Genomic DNA, 20,822 nt, shown 5'->3' on the forward strand with positions numbered 1-20,822 from the left:
GAGTCCATTTCCTGGGAGGGGGTTCTTCCTACCTTGAGGGATTCCAGTCCTCGGCTCGGACGTCCCGAGCCCTCGCGTCTGGTCAATGCATGGTAAAGAGGGCTGCATAGACTCCGCAGAACTCAAGCTCCCTTTGGGACTCTGCTTCAGCTCTGCAGCTAATCTCCATGTTGCTCCAAGGTTAACATCCCACGTTGGAGGGCGGGGGTCTGTGGTTACTCAGGGATACAAACAGGCAGCAAGGAACTCTTTCCCAGAGAGAGGGTTTAGGCTCAGACTGCCACACAGGGTGGCCTGGGCTGGTGGGTGCTGCCCTTCCCCCCCACCCCCCACACCTTGTCGGGCTTGGGCTCTCCCCCTTCTTCTCCCTTCTCAGAGCTAAAGCATGCACCTGTATTCTGAGTCAGCCTGGATGTTACACAACACATTCATTTAGAAGAAAAGCGATTCAGCCCATATTTTTCTGCTAATAGAAATCACCTAAACTGTCAATGTCTCTAAGACACTGGCAGTCACATCGACAAGCAAGATGCTAAAATGCATCTGGACAGGTTACAGAAGACAACGCTTTTTGGGGCAAAAGGTCTCTTGAGAGATGGATTCATTACAGGGAAATGATCAGAGTCCCGTTTCCCAAAGCTTCCATATGATAAATTAGACATCTACCTTTTCAGTCCTGTATGCTTGATCAACACCCTGCTCACGTGACTCCTGCATTTTTTTTTTTTTTTTTTTTTGCTTTGACCAAGAAAAAAGTGGACAGGCTTACATCCTGAATCAATGCATACAATAAATGACAGCATCCCTCTCTCTCTTCATTCTCTCCCACTCTCTGACCTAGCTGCACCCGCAGGCAGTGGAACGGTAGGGAACCGAGATCGCAGACAGTGAGAAGGGGTGGAGAAACCCGTTCCCACTAGAAAGCAATAGAACACAAGCATCCAGAAGAAGTGCGTGCACCAAATACTCGACTGTGGGAAGCAAAAGGTAGGATGCGGTGGCCCCAGTTAACAATTCTGCTGACCAAATCCCCTCTGGACTCAGCATATGAGCATCTAAAAACATTTTTTTCTGGTGCTCTGAATCTTGAGTTTTGCCAACTGGTCATCAGCAGCGGCACCATCCCTCCAGGGAATGAAACCACATTTAAAGAGACCTCTTCGGGGATGAAGTCAGAGACTTTACGTATACATATTTCATCAGAGGCATTTAAGAAAGAGGGAGCTGGAATGCTTGGGCATAAGGTTACTGAAGGGCCAGAGAGGAAAAGGCCACTGGGACGGGATGGAAAAAAATGAGGATCGAATAGGGACTTTAGACAACATAGCCTTGTCCTTGTCCGCACGCAGCACACAGAATATTTCAACATCTCTGTCTCTTTGTAAATTTCTTCTGGGTACACTGGTTTCCAACCCGGAGGCAATGCGAGCTAATGTTTAATGTGAACTGTAGACCTAGGTTAGGCTAGTGGCTAGAACTGGAGCCATTATGTTCTAACTCGGCTTCAAGAGCAGGACGGAGCCCAAGTAGCTGGTGCTCACCAAGGTCCTAGAGCTGGCAAGAAGTCAGAGCACAGCTGCCTAACTGCCCTCTGAATTCCAGAATGACTGGAAGCGCGGGGTTGGAGGGCCATGTCCTAGGCAGAGGAGTGGTGCTTTCAGAAACAGAAGCAGGAGGCTTCTGCAGTCTGGACACAAATTCAGAGCGAGGGAAGGATCTGGAAGCTCCAAGCTCAGTACCCGTACGTGTGGGTCTCAGAGGACATCCCCACTAAATCTAGGCCACCTTTTATTCTTTCAGTAGATAGATGTCAACCGGCAGCACACAGAAGTGCAGCGCGTGGGAGCGCGGCCCTCTGGTTCCCCCCAAGCGAACCCACCTTGGGGCAGGCTTCCTAATGGCTTGGCTCCTGCTTCCTCATCTGTAAAGCAGGCTAAACGATTGCCCACCCCACAGCATCACTGTGAGCAACAGACGTGGTCATTCAGGTGGGATGAGGATGGAGCACCGGGGGTGCGCAATAAGGCTTTAATAAAATTTTACCTAAGCACCTTCCGTGTACATAAGAGACGATTTTCTTATGTAAAAAGATAAAATGCAAGGCCGTAGGAATGCTGAATGAGTCAAAAGATTCCCCTCGGGTAGCGAATGTTAACCAGTTAGATAAAAGAAATTGCATTTGCACCGAGAGCTAAAACAGTGGCTTCCATGTATCCCCTTCGGAGAGGACTGGCTGACTTTGGCAAAGATGTAATTACTCAGAAAACTGAACCAACAGGGACTTTGTATCTCTAATTTGCCTTCATAAACTCAAACTAAAACCTGCCTTATGGGGTGCCTGGGTGGCTCAGTCTGTTGGGTGTCGGCCTTTGGCTCAGGTCGTGATCTCAGGGTCCTGGGATCGAGCCCCACATCAGGCTTCCTGCTCAGCGGGGCGTCTGCATGTCTCTCTGTCTCTCTTTGCCCCTCCCCACTGCTCATTCTCTATCTCTCTCTCTCAAATAAATAAATAAAATTTAAGAAAAAAAAAAACAAACCCTGCCTTACGCACACACTGTGCTTTACGCATGAATTGTCCTAATGTCCCCCCAGCCCCACTGATTACCTAAGTCCAATTCGATGTGTCCAAGGCCCACAGTTGATTTCACTGCCATGCAGCAACATTCAACTCTGAAGCTTTGCTGACAAGCCTCTGAAGAAACTTGGCTTTGGTTTAAAATACCAGATGAATGCAAAATACCAAGCAAAAGGCTATGTTTCCAATGAGCAGCATGTGTAAGCCACAGTGACCAGTTTCATGAAGGGGCTTTGAGGGCACCTGACCCCAGAGACCTAGTGGTGAGCACCTGGCTGGATAGTGCCCTTGGCCAGCTCCTGCAACTGCCCTGCCAGACAGCTATGCCTCAGGCAACAGAGGGGGGGCAGTTTTGACGACCCCAAACTCTGGATACAGAAGTCGAGTGCACATTCACTTCATAAATGCTGTTTAAGTGCAAACATTTCTAAACTTTAACTCCCTTAACTTAAATGGCAGAGTAACCACATGGAGTATTTTCAACAGGATTACTGCTTTTGCCCTCAATAATTTAAGCACAAACTCTTCCCTCAGATATTATCCTAGAATATGAATAGTTTATTTATGGAAGAAAGATAAATAGATCAGGTTATACATTTTTTAAAGATTTTAGGCCATTTCAACAATATGTGACTTTGGTTGAGTACAAAATCCCAATAAGCTCTCCAGATATGACAGCTGTTCTGGAAAGGAAGAAAGGGATGCGGAAAGATTTCACGGGAGAAAGCAGAACCTGAGCTGGACCCCAGAGGAATTCCAGCATTTTAAAGGCAGCAGGACATGGTAAGGCCATGGGGGCCTTACCAGCCAAGAAGCCATATGGTGTGACTTGGAGCTGGTGCAGAGGAGCATTGCCCCAACTTCACCTGGGAGGCGCGGGGTACCTGGGCAGGGAGTGGGGAGGGCTGGGGAAGCAGGCGAGCCAGGAGCTGGGACTCAGGGCGGCAAGGAGCCATGCAGAGAGGCAAATGAAGGTTTCCACCTGACAGGAAAAGGCAAGCTAGACTCTAGAGGAAAAGCATTCCAAAATCAGAGAGAAGAGGTAAAACTTCCACCTTGATCCAGGAGTAACCTGAAGAACAACGTAGCCTGAAACATTCATACAATGTAAATCCTGCTATGCATTGTTGTTTTTCAAAACTCCATTGTTTTCCTTCCCAGAATCATCCTTTCCCCCAAACACATATACCCCAGCTTCTGAGACTTGAGATCCTGAGAGGTTGTTTCAATTTCTGATCCTTTACCATCCATCTCTAATTTCCTACAAAGCTTGTCAGTGGTTCCTTGGAATTCTCTCCTTCCATCTTTGTGTTCACAAATAGTCACCTCTGTACCCACCTTTCTTATCTCACATTTGAATTAGGCACCAGCTGGGCCCACCCTCCCATGCCAACATACCCTTCAGAGCCCCGTACCATGCTGCACATACTAGGTGCCTTAAAATGGCCTGCTAGTTGGTACCTGGAAAAACAAGCCATCTCCTACACTACCTCACCTCAATTAAGGCGTGCAAACAAAATATTTACACAGTAAGAGCTAAACAATCTCCTGAAAATACTCCTACGCTGGAATACCATTCAGCAGTCAAAACATTAACCACAACATCACACACACAAATATGGATGAATTTAAACAGTATTCGGTGAAAAGGGGGCCAAAAGATAACCTACAATCCCTTTTTAATAAAAATAAAACAAGATTTGTAACACATACTTTTTGGGAATATATAAAGATCCATTATAAGATTCAAAAAGGAAAAAAGTAGGAAATGAGATCACTGAAAATGGTGGACTAGAAAACTCAAAGCTTCTATCCAGCCACAAAAATCAACTAATAACCTGGAAAAAAAATCTTTTGAATCAACTTTTGTAAAACTCTGGAATCTAGTCAAGAATTTATAGGAAGCTTAATAAAGAAAGAGGCTGTCGCAATTACTGAGACTTATTGCTGTCACACTGCAGTCAGAGAATGCTTTACATTTTAAATTGCCCACCTCATTCCACGCTCTCCAGACCAATGGTGTACATGAAAATAGTAGCTCATGTTCCCAATGCGGGTTGCTAGTGAAGAGCAAACAAAACAAAACTTATTCTCAAATAACTGAGGTTGTATTTGTTTGTTTGCTTGTTTACCAGTCTAGCAGCTCCCTGAAGGATGGTGTAAGGGATGGCTTTTGTTTTGCCAGATTCAGCATTCCCAGAGCTGGGGCAGGTTCCCAGTTGCCATCTGCAAAAAGCATTTCAAGGCATGGGGCACCCAGGTGGCTCAGTTACTTAAACATCTGATTCTTGGTTTTGGCTAAGGTCCTGATCTCAGGGTCGTGAGATCCAGCCCCATGACAAACCCCATGTTGGGCTCTGCACTCAGCATGGAGTCTGCTGAGCTTATTTCCCTCTCTGTCTCCCTCTCCCTCTCCCCCTCCCAAGTCATGCTCTTTCTTTCTTTCTCTCTCTCTCCCTAAAATAAGCAAATAAAATATTTTAAAAAACATTTCAAGGCAAATGTGTTGGCCACAGCAGACTAAGGTAAAGGATAATACATGGGACAAGCAATAAAAAACCAAAAAGCCTGGAAAGAAAAAGGTTGGGAAAGAGATACATGGGGGAATATGAGATTTTTTTAAAAGCTACCATGTATACCAAGGAATTAAGAAGACCAAGCACATGACCAGGGCTGGACAGATGCTCAGGAAAGGCCTGAGAAGACGTATGGCTGAGCCTCAGGTTCCTGCAAACAAGAAGTGAAGGGAAAGGCAGAGTTATAGATGGCTCAGCTAAGCACGAAGAGTGCCATAACACAGAGGCATTCTACAGAAACCAAGAGAGTGTTTTTTTTTTTTTCTTTTCTTGTCTGCAGGTGTTTAAGAAAACTTTGTAAAAATGCTAGCTAATTACTAAGTTAATGGAATTGGCCACACATTTCATTGGCCACACATGGAATATATAGAAAACAAAATAGCTCAGAAAAATATTAAATGATGACCCACAACAAATAGCAACAATAAATACCAAGGAAATGGGAAAATATGATTTCTAAGTTTTCCACATTAAAATATTCAAAGTGTCTTTTTTAAAACAAAAATCTACTAGGCATGCAAAGAAACAGAAAAGGATAGGGATGCCTGGGTGGCTTGGGGGTTGAGCATCTGCCTTCGGCTCAGGGTGTGATCCCAGGGTCCAGGATAGAGTCCTGCATCTGGCTCCTGGCAGGGAGCCTGCTTCCCCTTCTGCCTGTGTCTCTGCCTCTCTTATGAATAAATAAAATACTTTAAAAAAAAGCATAGTCCATTTGCAGAGGGAAAAAAAGAAACTCATATAAACAGTTCCTGAGGAAGCCCAAGCCTTTTTTTTTTTTTTAGTGAAAAAGGAAAAAAAGACTTTAAGTCAACTCTCTTATATATCCCCAAAGATATAAAGGAAACCCTGGACAAAAAGCTAAAGGAAACCAGGAGGATGGATTCTTACCAAATAGAGAATATCTATAAAATGACAAAAATTATGAAAATGAACCAATTAGGAATTTTGGAGCTGCAAAGTATAACAGAAATGAAAAATTCATTAGAGGAGTTCAACAGCAGATTCAGGCAGACAAAAGAATCACTGAATATGAAGACAGGCCAATGAAGATTACTTAGACTGAAGAGCAGAAATAGGAAAGAATAAAGAAAAAGGAACAGAGCCAAAGAGACATCTGGGATATCATCAAGTTTAACAGCATGTGCATAATGATGATCCCAGATGGATAAGAGAGAAAAGAGCAGAAAGACTACTGGAGGAAATAGTACCTAAAAACTTTACAAATGTGATGAGACATCACTTTACTCATTCAAGGTGCTCAACAAACTCCAAGCAGAAAAAAATCAAAGAGATCCACAACAAAACACATTATAGTGAATCTGTCGAAAGACAACAAATCTTGCAGGCAGCAAGAGAGAAGCAACTTAACACATACAAGGAATCCTCTATAATATTAACAGTGATTGCTCTTCAGAAACTGTGGATGCTAGAAAGCAATGGGATGACAGATTTAAAGCACTGAAGGGGGGGGGACCCTGCCAATCAAGAATTCTGTATCCAACAAAACTATCCCTCAAAAAATGAAGGAAAAGTTAAGACACACAGATAAATAAAACCTGAGGGAGTTTGTCACAGTAGACATGCCCCATGCAGACTGTTAAAGGAAAGCCTTCAGGCAGGAGAACACTAGGGGGTAACTCAAAGCCATACAAAGAAAGAATAATGGTACATGCATAGGTACATAGGTAAATATAAAACACAGTATTACTGTGGTTTTTAAAAAATTGTAATTCTTCTCTTTTTATTTATTTATTTATTTATTTATTTATTTATTTATTTATTTTATGATAGTCACAGAGAGAGAGAGAGAGGCAGAGACACAGGCAGAGGAAGAAGCAGGCTCCACGCACCGGGAGCCCGATGTGGGATTCGATCCCGGGTCTCCAGGATCGCGCCCTGGGCCAAAGGCAGGCGCCAAACCGCTGCGCCACCCAGGGATCCCCTTCTCTTTTTATTTAAAAGACAAATGTACGGGGATCCCTGGGTGGTGCAGTGGTTTAGTGCCTGCCTTTGGCCCAGGGCGTGATCCTGAAGACCCGGGATCGAATCCCACGTCAGGCTCCTGGTGCATGGAGCCTGCTTATCTCTCTGCCTATGTCTCTGCCTCTCTCTCTCTCTCTCTCTGTGACTATCATAAATAAAAATAAATAAATAAATAAAATAAAAGACAAATGTACGAACCAATTATAAGTCTTTGTTAATGGGCACACTGTATATAATGTGTAATCTGGGACAATAACAACAGGCTGTGGAGGCAGAACTATAAAGAAGCAGTGCCTTCATATACTACTGAGACTATGTTGGTTTTAATTCAAGCTTGATAGTTTTTAAGATGCTACTCATAATCCAAAGAGTAACCACTAAGGAAAAAACTAAAATATATACAGAAAAAGAAACAAGAAAAGAATAAAAATCATACAAGAGGAAAAAAGTCAATCACAAGAAAGGCAGTAATGGAGAATTAGAGGAACAAAAAAATACAACATATAGAAAAAGAACAGCAAAATGGCAGAAGTCCTTTCCCATCCACAATTATTTTAAATTCAAATGGATTAAACTCTCCCAATTAAAAGGTAGAATGGATTAAAAATTAAACAAACTCCAACTAAATACTCTTACAGGAGACTCACTTTAGAACCAAACCTACAAATAATTTGAAAGTGAAAGGATGGAAAAAGACCCAGGGTGGCTACCCCTAATATCAGACAAAATAGAATTTAAATTATTATAAGATAGAAATAAAGGCTTTACCTGTTAATAAAAAAAAATCAATTAGTTGAGAAGATATAGCCATTTTAAACACACCTAACAACAAAGTTCCAAAATATATGAAGTTAAAACTCACAGAACTGAAGGTAGAAATAGCTGGAGATTTCAATATCCTATTTCCAATAACAGATAGTAAAAATATATAGAAGATCAATAAGGAAACAGAGGACTTCAACAACACTAATAATCAATTAGACTTGTCTGATATATATAGAAAACTCCACCAAACAACAGAATATACATTCTTCTCAAGCGCACATGGAACATTCTCCAAGGTAGACCATATGACAAACTCTCAATAAATTTGAAAAGATTGATAGCATACAAAGTATCTTCTTTGACCATAATGGAATGAAGCTAGAAATCAGTAACAGAAGAAAACCTAGAAAATTTACAATATAAAAAACTTAACCTCCACAATCTTGGACAAAAATGGTTCAAAAAGAAATCACAAATGAAATTAGAAAACACACTGATGTGAAGAAAAATTAAGACCCAACACATCAAGACTTATGGCATGCGGCAAAAGCAGTGCTCAGAGGGAAATTTACAACTGTAAATGCTTATACTTAAAAAAAAAATCCTAAATCAATAACTCAGTTTTATACCTAAATAACTGAGACCAAAAAAGAACATGTTCACTCTGTTTTATACCTAAATAACAGAAAAAGGACATGTTAAACCCAAAGCTAGCAGAGGAAGAAAATAATCAAGACTAGAACAGAGATAAACGAAATAGAGAATAGAAAGACAAAAAGATCAACAAAATGAAGACTTGGTTCTTGGGGAAAAAGTCAACAAAACTGATAAACATTTAGCTCAATGGACCAAAAGATACCAAAGAAAGAAGACTTCATTAAAATCAGAAATAGAGGTGATGACATTACTACAGACCTTACAGAAATAAAAGGGATTATAAGAGAATACTATGAACAACTGCATACCAATTAGATAACCTACATGGAATGAACAAATTTCTAGAAGCACACAAAATATAAATGACTCAAAATCAATAGAGAATCTGAAAGGAACTATAACAGGTCAAGAGACTGAATCAACAATCAAAAACCTTCCAACAAAAATCTCGGGACCAGATGACTTCATTGATGAATTCCCCTAAGTATTTAATTAAAGAAGAATTAACACTAGTCCTTTTCAAACTCTTCCAAAAGATGAAAGAGGAGGCAATACTTCCTGATTCATTCTATTAGGACATCTATAATTATAACGATACCAAAGTCAGACAAAGATAACAGAAGAAAATGATAGACCCATATCTCTTATGGATATAGATGAAATAATCCTCCACGAAATGATAGCAAATAAACTTCAGCAATGAATTAAAAGGATTACGCATCATGACCGAAGAGGATTTATCCCATGGATGCAAGGATGGTTCAAATCTGAAAATCAATGTAATACTCTATAAATGATTGGATAAAGGAGGGGAGGGACAAATGACTTACTTGATACAGAAAAAGCATTTGAAAAATACAATTCTCTTGTATGATAAAAATACTCAACAAAATTGGACTAGAAGGACACTTGCCCAACACGATAAAGGGCATTTATGAAAAACACACAGCTAACATCATACTCAATGGTAACTATGTGAAAGCTTTTCTACTAAGACCAGGAACAAGTCAAGGATGCCTATTTTCACCACTTCTCTTCAACACTATAGCATATGTTCTAGCCAGAGCAAATCAGCAAGAAAAGGAATAAAAGACACTGAAATTGAAAAGGAAGAAGTAAAGCTATTTATTTGCAGATAACATGATCCCGTATATAAAAAATCTTAAGGAATCGACAGGAAATAAACTATTAGAGCTTATAAACTAATTCAGCAAAGTTTCAGGGTATATATATATATAGTCAACACGCAAAAATAAGTTGATTTCTATACACTATCAATGAACAATTTGAGAAGGAAATTAAAATTCCATTTACAATAGCATCAGAAAGAATAAAATACTTAGGAGGTTCAAGACTTATACACTAGAAACTACAAAACATTGCTGAAATGAAGAAAACCAAAGTTATTGAAAAGACATCTCAAAACAAAACAAAACAAAACAAAAACCAAAAAAAAGACATCTCATATTCATGGATTGTTAGAAAATATTATTAAAATGACATACTGCAGAAAGCAATCTGCAGATTCAATGCAATCCCTATGAAAATCTCAGCAGCCTCTTCTTCAAAAATGTAAAAGTTTATCATAAAATTAATATGGAATTACAAAGGAACTCAAATAACCAGAAAAATCTTGAAAAGGGAAAATAAAGTTGGAGGACTCATATTTCCCAACCTCAAAACATACTAGAAAGCTATAGCCTGTCTGGTTTTGGATCAGGGCGTGATACCAGAGTTCCAGGATCTAGTCCTGCATCAGGCTCCCCTGCTTCTCCCTCTGCCTGTGTCTCTGCCTCTCTCTGTGTGTCTCATGAATAAATAAATAAAATCTTGAAAAAAAGAAAAAATCTATAGTCATCAAAATAGTATCTGATACTGGCAAAATGTTCCCCAAAGGGGAAAACAATAAAATATTCCAAAACTCTGTATTTTCTAGGGCTGGTTTCTAATATAGAAACAAAAGAAAAATGTTTTGTGTTAAATGGTGCTATAAACTTCTAACTACAATGTTCAATTGTATTAAATAGGCTTCTTTAAAAAAAAATAACATTTAGGGACACCTGAGTGGCTCGGTTGGTTGAACATCTGACTCTTGATTTTGGCTCAGGTCATGATCTCAGGGTCATGAGATTGAGCTCCACGATGGCCTGAGCACTCAGTGGGGAGTCTGCTTAGGATTCTCTCTCCCTCTTCTCCTCCTCCCCTCTTTCTCTCTCTAAAATAAATAAATCAATCTTTAAGAAAATAAAAAATTAACATTTACTAGGTTTTATTCTGGTGTAATTTATGGTAACTGTGGGGAAAATTTGGAAAAGAGAGGAAAAAATACTATGATCCTCCTATTCATAGATAATTATCATGGTGTATTTTCTTTCAAAGGAAATATATCCACACATTTATGTAGGTATAGTGCCTGTTTGTATTTTTGAGATACAGGTTTTAAAGTTAATTAGACTTGCAGGGTCGCAGTTGCAGATGGGATGGAATAAGCACAGCATACTCCACCCTGCCTCTGGCATTGAGTGCAGCCATCAAACCTGGCCAGCATGCATGGAGTAGCTATTTGAGGACTCTGAAAAATAGGCAAAGAGGAGAAGCCCAAAATTCACAGTACCATTGGCAAGGCAGTGAGGTTCCCATTTTTTTAAATCCCATATCCTGGACCCAAAGGTGTGCAAAACCAAAGAGAAAGCTCTGTGGGCACCCAGGCACACAGAGAAAGCTCCAGGAGGGGCCCTCTTTCTCTGACTGCAGAGCACTTTTTTCTGAGAGAGTGGAGGGAAATCCTCTGTCTTTTCTTTTCTTCTGTTATCTTGAGCTCCAGCTCCCAGATAATTCAGTGGTGATAAAGTTGGCCATGGGAGCCTGCAAGCACCCAAAGTTCTGAGGGAGGGGGATCTCTGCCTCTGGTTGGAGGAGCTGTGATTCCCAAGAAAGTGGGAAATGATCCCCATTGCTGTGCCTCCCGCCACCTGGCCCCAGATGCAGGCACAGTCATGCAAGGTGCGCAGCAGAGTACGTACCTGAAACCCACCTGCCTGGACAAAGGACCGAAAAGCGGAGTCCCAGCATGGAAAACAACTGGAAAGACCACAGACAGAGCTCAGGAAAAAGACCCCATGACGCTGTCGGATGTTAATCACAGGGGAAACTGGGTGCAGGGTATACAGAAACTCTGTACAATCTTTGTAATAATTCTGTAAATGTAAAACCACTCTAATTTTTTTCTTTAAAAAAAAAAAAACAATGAAATATTTGCCTTGCCCCATTCATGCCTGTATTCATTCATGTCACTCCCTGAACTGTTTACTGAGCACCTGCTATGTCCCAGGCACTGCTCTAGTCTCCGGAAATACTAAGAGCACAGAAAACCCGCTATGATTCTTGCCATCAGGGAGCGTATAGCGCAGAGGAAAATGTAACAAACAACAGTGAGAGGTTGTTAAGCCATAGAAGAAAGAGGTCTGCACTTGCAAAGTTAAAAATGATCTCCCTGAGTCTTCATTATGGAAGAAAAATCTGTGAGAAGTGAAAGGCCTGAGCTGAAGATTATACAATCTGGCAGATTTGATGACCAAGGAGCAGGATCTCCAAAGAGGGGCATAAGGCTTGGCTCTGGAGCCAAATAAGGCTGATTCGTAGTAGGAGGCCCAGCCTCTTGGCTGGAGCAGAACAACTGCCCCGAGTCTCGGTTGAGGCTTTGCGCCAGCTCCCCGTGAGGCAGACCTGCTGGGGGACAAGGGGTGTCTGGGAAGCATCATGCCCTGCTGGGCACTGTCTCGGCGGTGGCCACACAGTAGGGCAGGGGCACCCTAGTCATACAGGGGTCCACACATGCACCCACTCCCCCACCCTCACATTCCACTCATTCATTCCCTAAACACCTACTGCATGCCAGGAACACAGTAGGCCCTCCACAGTAATAACAAGAACAAATGTCCCACGTGACGCCAGCAGAGAATGTTCCAGGCAACAGGAAGGACATTTACTGAAGCCCATAAGCTCGGGAGAGCAGGAAATCTTCATGACATTTCAAGTGGTTAGTGAGGCCAGAATATGGACAATTAAGAGGGAAGACAGGAGGTGGTAGGTGGCCGAGGCCAGGTGGCACATTGCTCTGTGGGTCCTACAAGGACAATCTGACGTTTTCCTGATGGCAGGGGGAAGCCAGGGAAGATTCTTGAGCAAAGTGTGCGGCGATGGGGCATGTAATGGACGTGTAGGCTTTTTACCAAAACTGTTTTTGCTAGCTGCTGCTGCTGTCGTGTGGGGAGCAGACGAAGTTGAGCCACCCTGGCATCGGGGACCGGGTGGCATAGTCCAAAGCGGAGGCGGGACCTGATACCGTGCTGGCTGTAGGAAGCCGAGTGGTGGGAGGACTCCAGGCTGGCATCCAAGTTTCTGGCCCCGGGGGAGTGGGCAAGATGCCAGGGCAGAGTCATGATGACATGGTGTGTTCCCAGGATGTCTTAGCACTGCCAGCAGGTGAATGGGTGCTGGTGCCCTCGGGAGAACTGGGTGCTCTCAGCGCCCTGCACTAATCCCCCACCCTCCAAATACTACTACTGCCTTTTATGTGCATTTCCCAGGCCCTCTTCCAAGTAAACGTCTTGCTCAACAGGTCAGGATGTATTTAATGAGCATCCAGAAAGTTGAAAGTAGGCATTGTTTATAAACATAAACATACGAAAAGAGCCCCAGACCCTGATAAATACAGCAATTTCTGAGGATTTCTATGAATATGGGATTCTATATTAAATATACATATTCTGAAGGCTGTCGTCACTAAATAAACAGCACTCATTTTAAACATAAGCAAACACGCTAATCAAGGTAAATATCCAACTGAAGTAAAAATGGAGCCAACGTGGGTGTGTTTAAAACTAGCCAGTAGTGTCAGAGGACAAAGCAAGAAGTTGGGTGGGATGGAAGGGCAGCATGTGATTGGTTAGTTGGTCTCCGAACATAGACTTACCTTGAGGGGCAGGGGTGGCGGGGAAGGCAGGGGTGGATTACACAAGCCCAACTGTCTTTAGATGGAAATCACCAACTGTGGATACTTCCACGGAATCCTCTACTTGGTTAATAATAGCTTTGCTGTAGAATGACTTTGAGTATTTTTAAAGTAGAAAAATATTGAGTCAAATAACCTAGGCCAACTCACGGCCAGCAATGTGAATGGGAGCCATATCTACGTATTTTTTTCCTAATTCAAGATAATAAAAAGTAATAACCAACAAATTGTGGTTACTTATCTGTTGCCAGCTACTCTAATGCTTCCTGCTGCCCGAGCTCAGAAAAAGAGCCTCTCTTCGCTTCATTTGCAGAAAGCCTGCTACTGAATGCTCCAGAATTATTCCCAAAGGGTCCTTGGATGATGCAGCAAACACATCCCTAACTCCACTCCTCAGTGTGGCTTTGAAGCCATAAGGATCACGAGCACTTGCAGCTCTGTCCAGTGAATCAATCATCAGATGCCATAAAGGAGAAGGTGACACTGCTCGCTTTCTGCCTGGGCTCAGAATCCACAGCATGAGCCGAAGGCACTGCCGGCCACACTGTGTCCACCACCCATCCACCCTCCCACCCACGCAGCCCTCCACCACCTTCCTTAGAACTGCTGTGCAGCTGCTCTGCCCTCCAAGTGGCTAACCACTTCTCCTTTCCTCTCCCGTACATCCTCCACCACACACTCCGAAGTACCGGCTAGGCCCTTGACATTCAGTGTGGTTCCCAAACTAGCAGCCTCAGCACCCCCTGCCCACTTGTTAGCAAATGCAGAATCTGGGGTTCCGCCCTTGATTTAGGAATTAGAATTTACACTTTTACAAAATTCTCGAGTAATTTATAAGAAATTAAAACTGGGGGGTGGGGGGAAGCACTACCCAGGAAAAAGGGGCAGAGCATGTGAACTTCCTCTCGTCTGGTTGCCCACCACCCCCGCCCTGGGGCTGTCTGAAGGTACCAGCTCTTCACTCTCAGGTGTTATGGCCAAGTCCAAAGCCTCCAGCACCAGCCCACTTGCACAGCTATTCCCCTAGCATATCCAATTCCACTGGTTTCATGGTTTAGTAAAAATGGCTGAGGCTACTTTACCCTAAAATACGAATAACTAATGATACCTACGGAACACAGTGGTACTGAGAACAATTTTAAAGCCAGAAAAATCTGGGTTTACCTATCAGTTCTCTCAACTGATCAGATGAGAAAACCTCAGAAGCTTAAATAAACTCCCTGAACTTCTATTTTGGCTTCTGTAAAGTGGAAATAATATCTACCTTATGGAGGGATTAGACATAGTGCAAAGTATTTTTTTGCATACCATGCGTGGCACACAACGAATGAGCCATCACATGGCAGTTAACTGAATTTCAAAATAGTGTTGATGCAAATAAATATTTAATTGATGTTGCTCTAGCCAGGGGGAGCCCAGGGAGATATTTTGAAGTGGGTCAGCCTTTCTTACGACTCATAAAATTGCATCTGCCCACCATCATCAGCCTCGCTGTGCTGGAAGTCACTCGCTGCACACCTCCCACCTGGTAACGTCTCCTGTGCTAATTAATTAGACTTTGGAGCCTTCTGATTATAAAGCTCTTCTTCCTATCTCCTTGAAGAAAGTGTTTAATCATTAAATTAAAAGGCCAAACACATTAGCTGGAGGAGAAGTATGTTGTGATATTTAGGTTGCAATCGGTTCGTTCTTAGCACTTTAAATATCACGTCAGCATTATCACCAAGTACAAGTAATGAAAACTAGAATTGTTTTTATTATTCAATACAAATGGTAAAATCATGCTTTACCTTATTTTTCGGTTGCCAGTTTGATTACTGACTATACTTGAGAGAAATTAATTTGAAAACTCTTTTTGAAAAGAATTTTTAAAGATGATTCTTTCAATCAGCCTGGAATGAGTAATGTTTCATTAATTTGTTAGGAGATTTTTTTTTTAAAGCACAAAAAATAAGCGGGAAAAGAGTGGTTCATTTAACTGAAAGAAAAACTTAACATTTTGGCCCAAAAATAAACACCATAAACCAAGTTAAAAGACAACCCACCACCTGAGAGATTTCCCAACACATATAACCAACAAAGTCAATAAGAAAAAGACAAACAAATCAATAGCGAATGGAAGCAAATAATATGAACACACAATTCCCAGAAGAGCGAGCCCATTGTCTCATAAACACGAAAAAGCTTGTAACCTCACTAATAATCAGGGCGAGCACGAGCTGACCGTCAAGGAGCTACCACATTACGCAGCTGTGATGGCCAGACACGTTCAAGGTGACGTTACCAGTGACTGGAAAGTAAATGGCACAAGGGGAGCCCCCCTGCCCCGCCAGTAGGAGCATGCAGGCAACTCACGTGGCCAATTCGGAAAGCCACCCGGCATTGTCTGGGAGCTGGGGAGGGGACACTGGGAAGAGCACAGGCTGGCCTCGGCTGCCCAAGCGTGTGTCATCTAGCGTGTGATTGCTGGGCAGCAGCACTGCTGGGGAGCTCGTCAGAGAGGTGATACTCCGGGCCCAGCCTTCCCGGGGGTGCATTTGAATAAGCTTCCAGCAGATTCCGATGCATGCTCCAGTTCCAGAACCACCGCCCTGGAGAAACTCTCACCCGTCCGCTCTCACCTGTTTCAATGGGACACTGTGGCCAGAGCACCAGGGACACAGTTCTCGATACATTCTCTGAGGAGGTGGCCTGACATTTCTGGACTTTACTAGGACAGAATTTACCCTTGACAGTCAAGGGGCGGTGCGCAGACCCTCCGAAATTGCCTCAGATGCACACATTTGCCCAGCGAGATGTGTACAGGATGCCCGTATAAAAAAATAAAGCATTTAAGACAGTGTAAACAGTTGCCAGTAAGTGAGTAGGCAACAGTATATTATACAGCAGTTGAAATACGTGAGATACACATGGATCGGCAGGGATAAATCTTGAAAATATAATGCTGAGTGAGAAAAAGCAAGTTGCAGAATGACTGCATTTAACATCATGATGCCATTTAACATGAAGTTAAAATCTCACCCAAAATCTACACTATTTTTGGATAAATACGTAAATTTTTGTCTGAAAATATCAGGGGTGTATAGCTGGAAAGTACATCTGCTGATCTTATGATAATGGTTATCTGTGGGCAAAAGAAATGAGAGGGTGGGATGGGGTGGAGGAGGACAAACCACATCAACTCTAAGTAAGATTTTATTTTTAAAAACCTGTCAAATAGAATAAATAATAAATAACATTTGTTAAATCTGAGTTGGAGTAAAAGATATTGCTTGTATTATTCTGTGTGCTCTTGTGCATATTTAAATTATTTCATAATACTAATTTTAAGGCTCATTATACTTGTGAATACTAGAAAACCTTATTTCTACACACACACAAAAAAAGAAATCTTTTAAAGCCTCAAGAGGTAGGGCTCTTAAAAACTGAATCTTTGTGACATCTAGTGGTAGCAGAAAGTTACAATTTAGTACACAATTAGAAACAAACTTGATTCAGCGTACGGCTAATATCGGAATTCTTGGTTTAGTGAAACTTTCACAAAATGTTAAAAGCTTGTGGTTTTGTTTGATTTGTACTCTCAGTGGTCCATCCTTGACTATTTTTTTTTAATTTCCTAGGAAACTAAAAAAAGATAGATAATTTCCTAGGAAATTAAAAAAAAATAAAAAGAAAAGAAAAAGAAGGTCCCTTTCTTAAGAAATTAAAATGTTAGGATCCCAGGGTGGCTCAGCGGTTTAGCGCCTGCCTTCTGCCCGGGGCATGATCCTGGAGTCTTGGGATCAAGTCCCTCATCAGGTCCCCGAAGGGAACCTGCTTCTCCCTCTGCCTGTGTCTCTGCCTCTCTCTTTCTGTGTCTCTCATGAATAAATAAATAAAATCTTTAAAAAAATAGATACCTAATAAATGTTTGTAGAATGATTTTCCATGGCCACAAACCAGGCTCAGGCCTTCATTACCTTAGGCCTAGTCTATGATGATAGCATCCTAGGCCCTTAAGGAGGACATATGTTGTGATGAGCACTGGATGTTATATGTTGGCAAATCGAATTAAAAAACATTAGCATCCTAAGTCTAAAGCATCCTAAATACCATCACTTAAAACAATTTAAGACATTGCTTTGTGACAGATGCCACTCCCTCCCGTTCCCGGCAAAGCTCTTCCTTCCAGATCTCATTTCTATTCCCATACGCTTGGGAATACGCTTAGCTTGGGATTTAATGTGCTTCACGACCCGGTCCAAACTGGCTTCCCTGAACTTCCCTCTCTCTAGATCCCTGCTCAGACCTACTCTTCTTCAAGTTTCCTGCAGGCATTCCTGTCTTCATTGCTCTGCTCACATTTTTCCTCCTGCCCACTCACCATCAATTCTATATCTTTGCTCTTTTGTGGGTATGTTTCATTCTGAGTCTTTCACATCTGTGAAGCTCTAAGTGACTTCTGTGTAAGAAGTTAATACCACGGCCTACCAAACTGGTTGTTTGGAGCTTACATCCTTATTTACCCTCTTGCCTATACCCTGGGCTCACCATCTGGAAGAGCAATTCTCAAAGGCACTGCCCTCTTCTCATATTGGGTTGTGCTCTCAGAAACTAGCTAAGTCCTCAGAGGGAAGCTAGGTCAAACAGATTTGTTGAAATGGGGAGAACTAGGTAAAGGGTGCATGGTCATTAATTGCAACTGGGATAAATCCTTATAATCTTTAATCTGGAGGTAGCTGGCACATGATTCTGAATAATGTTATATAAACTGATCTTTTATATTTTGACAAGTTAGTGGAGACCAGTGGCACCTGCAAAGTGACTAAGAAACCTATTATCTATGGCTTTGGAACATGACAGAAAAAAGAGCAAGTATCAGGCTCCCTATATTGGGCTTGAAGTATGACAACCACAGAAGAGTCAAGGATGACTCCACATTATAGATTGGGCACCTGGACAATAATGAAGCTACCTTTCATACTAAATAACTGAGGAGGAGGAAAAGGCTTCTAAAAAAATAAAGTCGGGGGATCCCTGGGTGGCGCAGCGGTTTGGCGCCTGCCTTTGGCCCAGGGCGCGATCCTGGAGACCCAGGATCAAATCCCACATCGGGCTCCCGGTGCATGGAGCCTGCTTCTCCCTCTGCCTGTGTCTCTGCCTCTCTCTCTCTCTCTGTGACTATCCTAAATAAAAATTAAAAAAAAAATTAAAAAAAATAAAGTCGGGGCACCTGAGGAGGTCAGTTCGTAGAGCATCAACTCTTGATTTCGCCTCAGGTCATGATCTCACGGTCATGGGATCAAACCCCGCATCAGGTTCTGCACTGAGCATGGGGCCTGGTTGGGGGATTCTCTCTCTGCCCCTCCCTGTGGTCACACTCTCTCCGATAGATAGATAGATAGATAGATAGATAGATAGATAGATAGATAGATAGATGATAGAATAAAGTCAACTCTATTCTAGACATGGCTATTTTCCAAAGCTCTTACTCTACCCAAATACATTCCGCAGTTACGTCAGACAGCACTGGGCAACAAGGCCTGCCCCAAGGCTCATTAATGAATAATTCTGAACAGCTACTTCCTGAAACTCCATTTCCCCACACATTCAAACCCAGGCTAATCCCCCATGATCCCATGGACTCTCAGTAGAGCTTCTGGCATGAAGAAGTGCTGTCAGTCCCTTCCCCTTCCCACCCAGTAATAAGCCCCCTTCTGTCTTGTTCCAGTCTCTATAGTAAGTAGGTGCCTAACCTGGACAATGGGCATTGACCTCGTTCCTAATTTATAGTCAAGCTCCTTGTTAGGGCCACAGCCCTTCCTTAACACTGACTTCTTGGCTGGGCCAAACTCTCACAGACTCGTTTCCCATGAGTTATGGCCCCTGCTGTCTCCTCTCCTACCTTGAGCCTCCCAATCCCCCACCATTCCCTGGCTGGGAATCTGCTTTTTGAACAAGGTCACTCAACTTCTCGCCTAGAGCGAAGTGGTGTCATTCGGTGAACGGCGAGCAGGGGAGCCACACACTCCATTGCTGCTCACACTTGACCCCAAACCCCCATGGTCCTGTGACAGTCTACCAATCCTCAGTTCTAAGGTGCCTCCATTGCCCACAGATGCTGCTGTCCCTCTGAGTTTGTTACAGGCCCCTGGAGAACAGGACTGAAGAACTCTGATGAAGATCGCCCTTACTGTCACAGCACCTGGCATGCGAGACAGCATCAACAGCAGCAACTTCACTCTCTGAGTGCTTACTAAGTACAAGGCACTGCTGAGAAAGCTTTCAGTGAGTTAAGTCATGTCATCTGCAGAACAATCCTAAGAGGCAGGCACTATTAGGGGACTATATTTATTGTCCAGATGAGGGAACTGAGAGGTACAGTATGCACCCATCTAGTGTTCTTTGAATGAGTGAACTTGCAGTGGGCCCACAGAGTTGTCCAACAATCATTTTGGGGTCCATTCCCCCAGCACATGTTTTAAATGCACTCTCACTCAAGTACTTGACCAACCTCTGCCCTTTGCTCCTTTACTGAAAGGATCTGAAGGAGAGAATGCAGACTGCGCACTGCTCCCCTACCCACATGTCCATCCTCTCTGCTTAAAATATCTTTTTCTCCATTTTCTCCCTCCTGGAAGAAAACACCATTTTGAAAGTGTTCTTCTCCCTCTTAGTTGTGTCCCCCATCTCGTACTCCTGGACCCCTGCTTGGACCCTCCTGAGTCCCACCTCCACTCTCTACGTCTCGGCTTGCCAGCTTTCCTATTGCCAGAGCACAAGCAGAACCTCACTTCTCCCATGGAGAGAATCCCTGTGCAACCCAGCCATACGCCCTCAGGTCACTCTCTCTTCATCACCAAATTCCTTTAAAAGACAACCTCAATCTCCTGCCCTTCCTTTACTAAAACCCACACCCTTAACCACACAACCTGAATTTCACCATCACATCCATAATGGAAACTGGGAAGAGTCCCAAAGGCCATCTCGAGTCTCTTCCCACATGTCGCTTCCTGGTCTCAAGCCCAGACCTGGGAGGTTCGTGACAAAGCCCTCCCCAGTCTGGTTCCTAGCCATCTCTCTTTGGTCCAGTTTCCTTCAGATTTCTGTGGGTTTTATGTGTTCTTATTTCTCCTTCAAAGTTTATTTTGAAATGCTCTCCTTTTCAAGTCATATTCTCCTCTAAATTCTTAGCTTCTATTTGTACTTCCAGTTAGTGCCTATAGTATGTGATTGCCAACTATACAAAAGCTCTGCAGGGCAGAGGTCAGGC

At 42.8% G+C, this 20,822-nt stretch overlaps 1 protein-coding gene across 7 annotated transcripts in view; it reads right to left on the bottom strand.

Annotated features, from left to right (window-relative positions):
• DYDC1 (DPY30 domain containing 1) overlaps positions 1-20,822 on the bottom strand; it is a 38,601-nt gene that overhangs the window by 138 nt on the left and 17,641 nt on the right. For 3 of the 7 annotated variants that reach the window (XM_072756366.1, XM_072756371.1, XM_072756367.1), the window contains exons 7-8: positions 11,580-11,637; positions 10,681-11,128 (exon numbers count right to left, since the gene is read on the bottom strand). The exons of 1 other annotated variant lie outside the window; for it this stretch is intronic. In XM_072756366.1, coding sequence (XP_072612467.1) covers positions 11,088-11,128; positions 11,580-11,637 — 99 coding nt within the window. In that variant the 3' untranslated portion in view covers positions 10,681-11,087. Of the gene's footprint in view, positions 1-4,237; positions 5,303-10,680; positions 11,129-11,336; positions 11,422-11,579; positions 11,638-20,822 lie in introns of those variants that run through there. 3 more of the 7 variants (XR_012001134.1, XM_072756370.1, XM_072756368.1) reach the window with 3 other exon arrangements.

This window comes from Vulpes vulpes, chromosome 4 (assembly GCF_048418805.1).
Source record: "Vulpes vulpes isolate BD-2025 chromosome 4, VulVul3, whole genome shotgun sequence".
NCBI lineage: Eukaryota > Metazoa > Chordata > Mammalia > Carnivora > Canidae > Vulpes > Vulpes vulpes.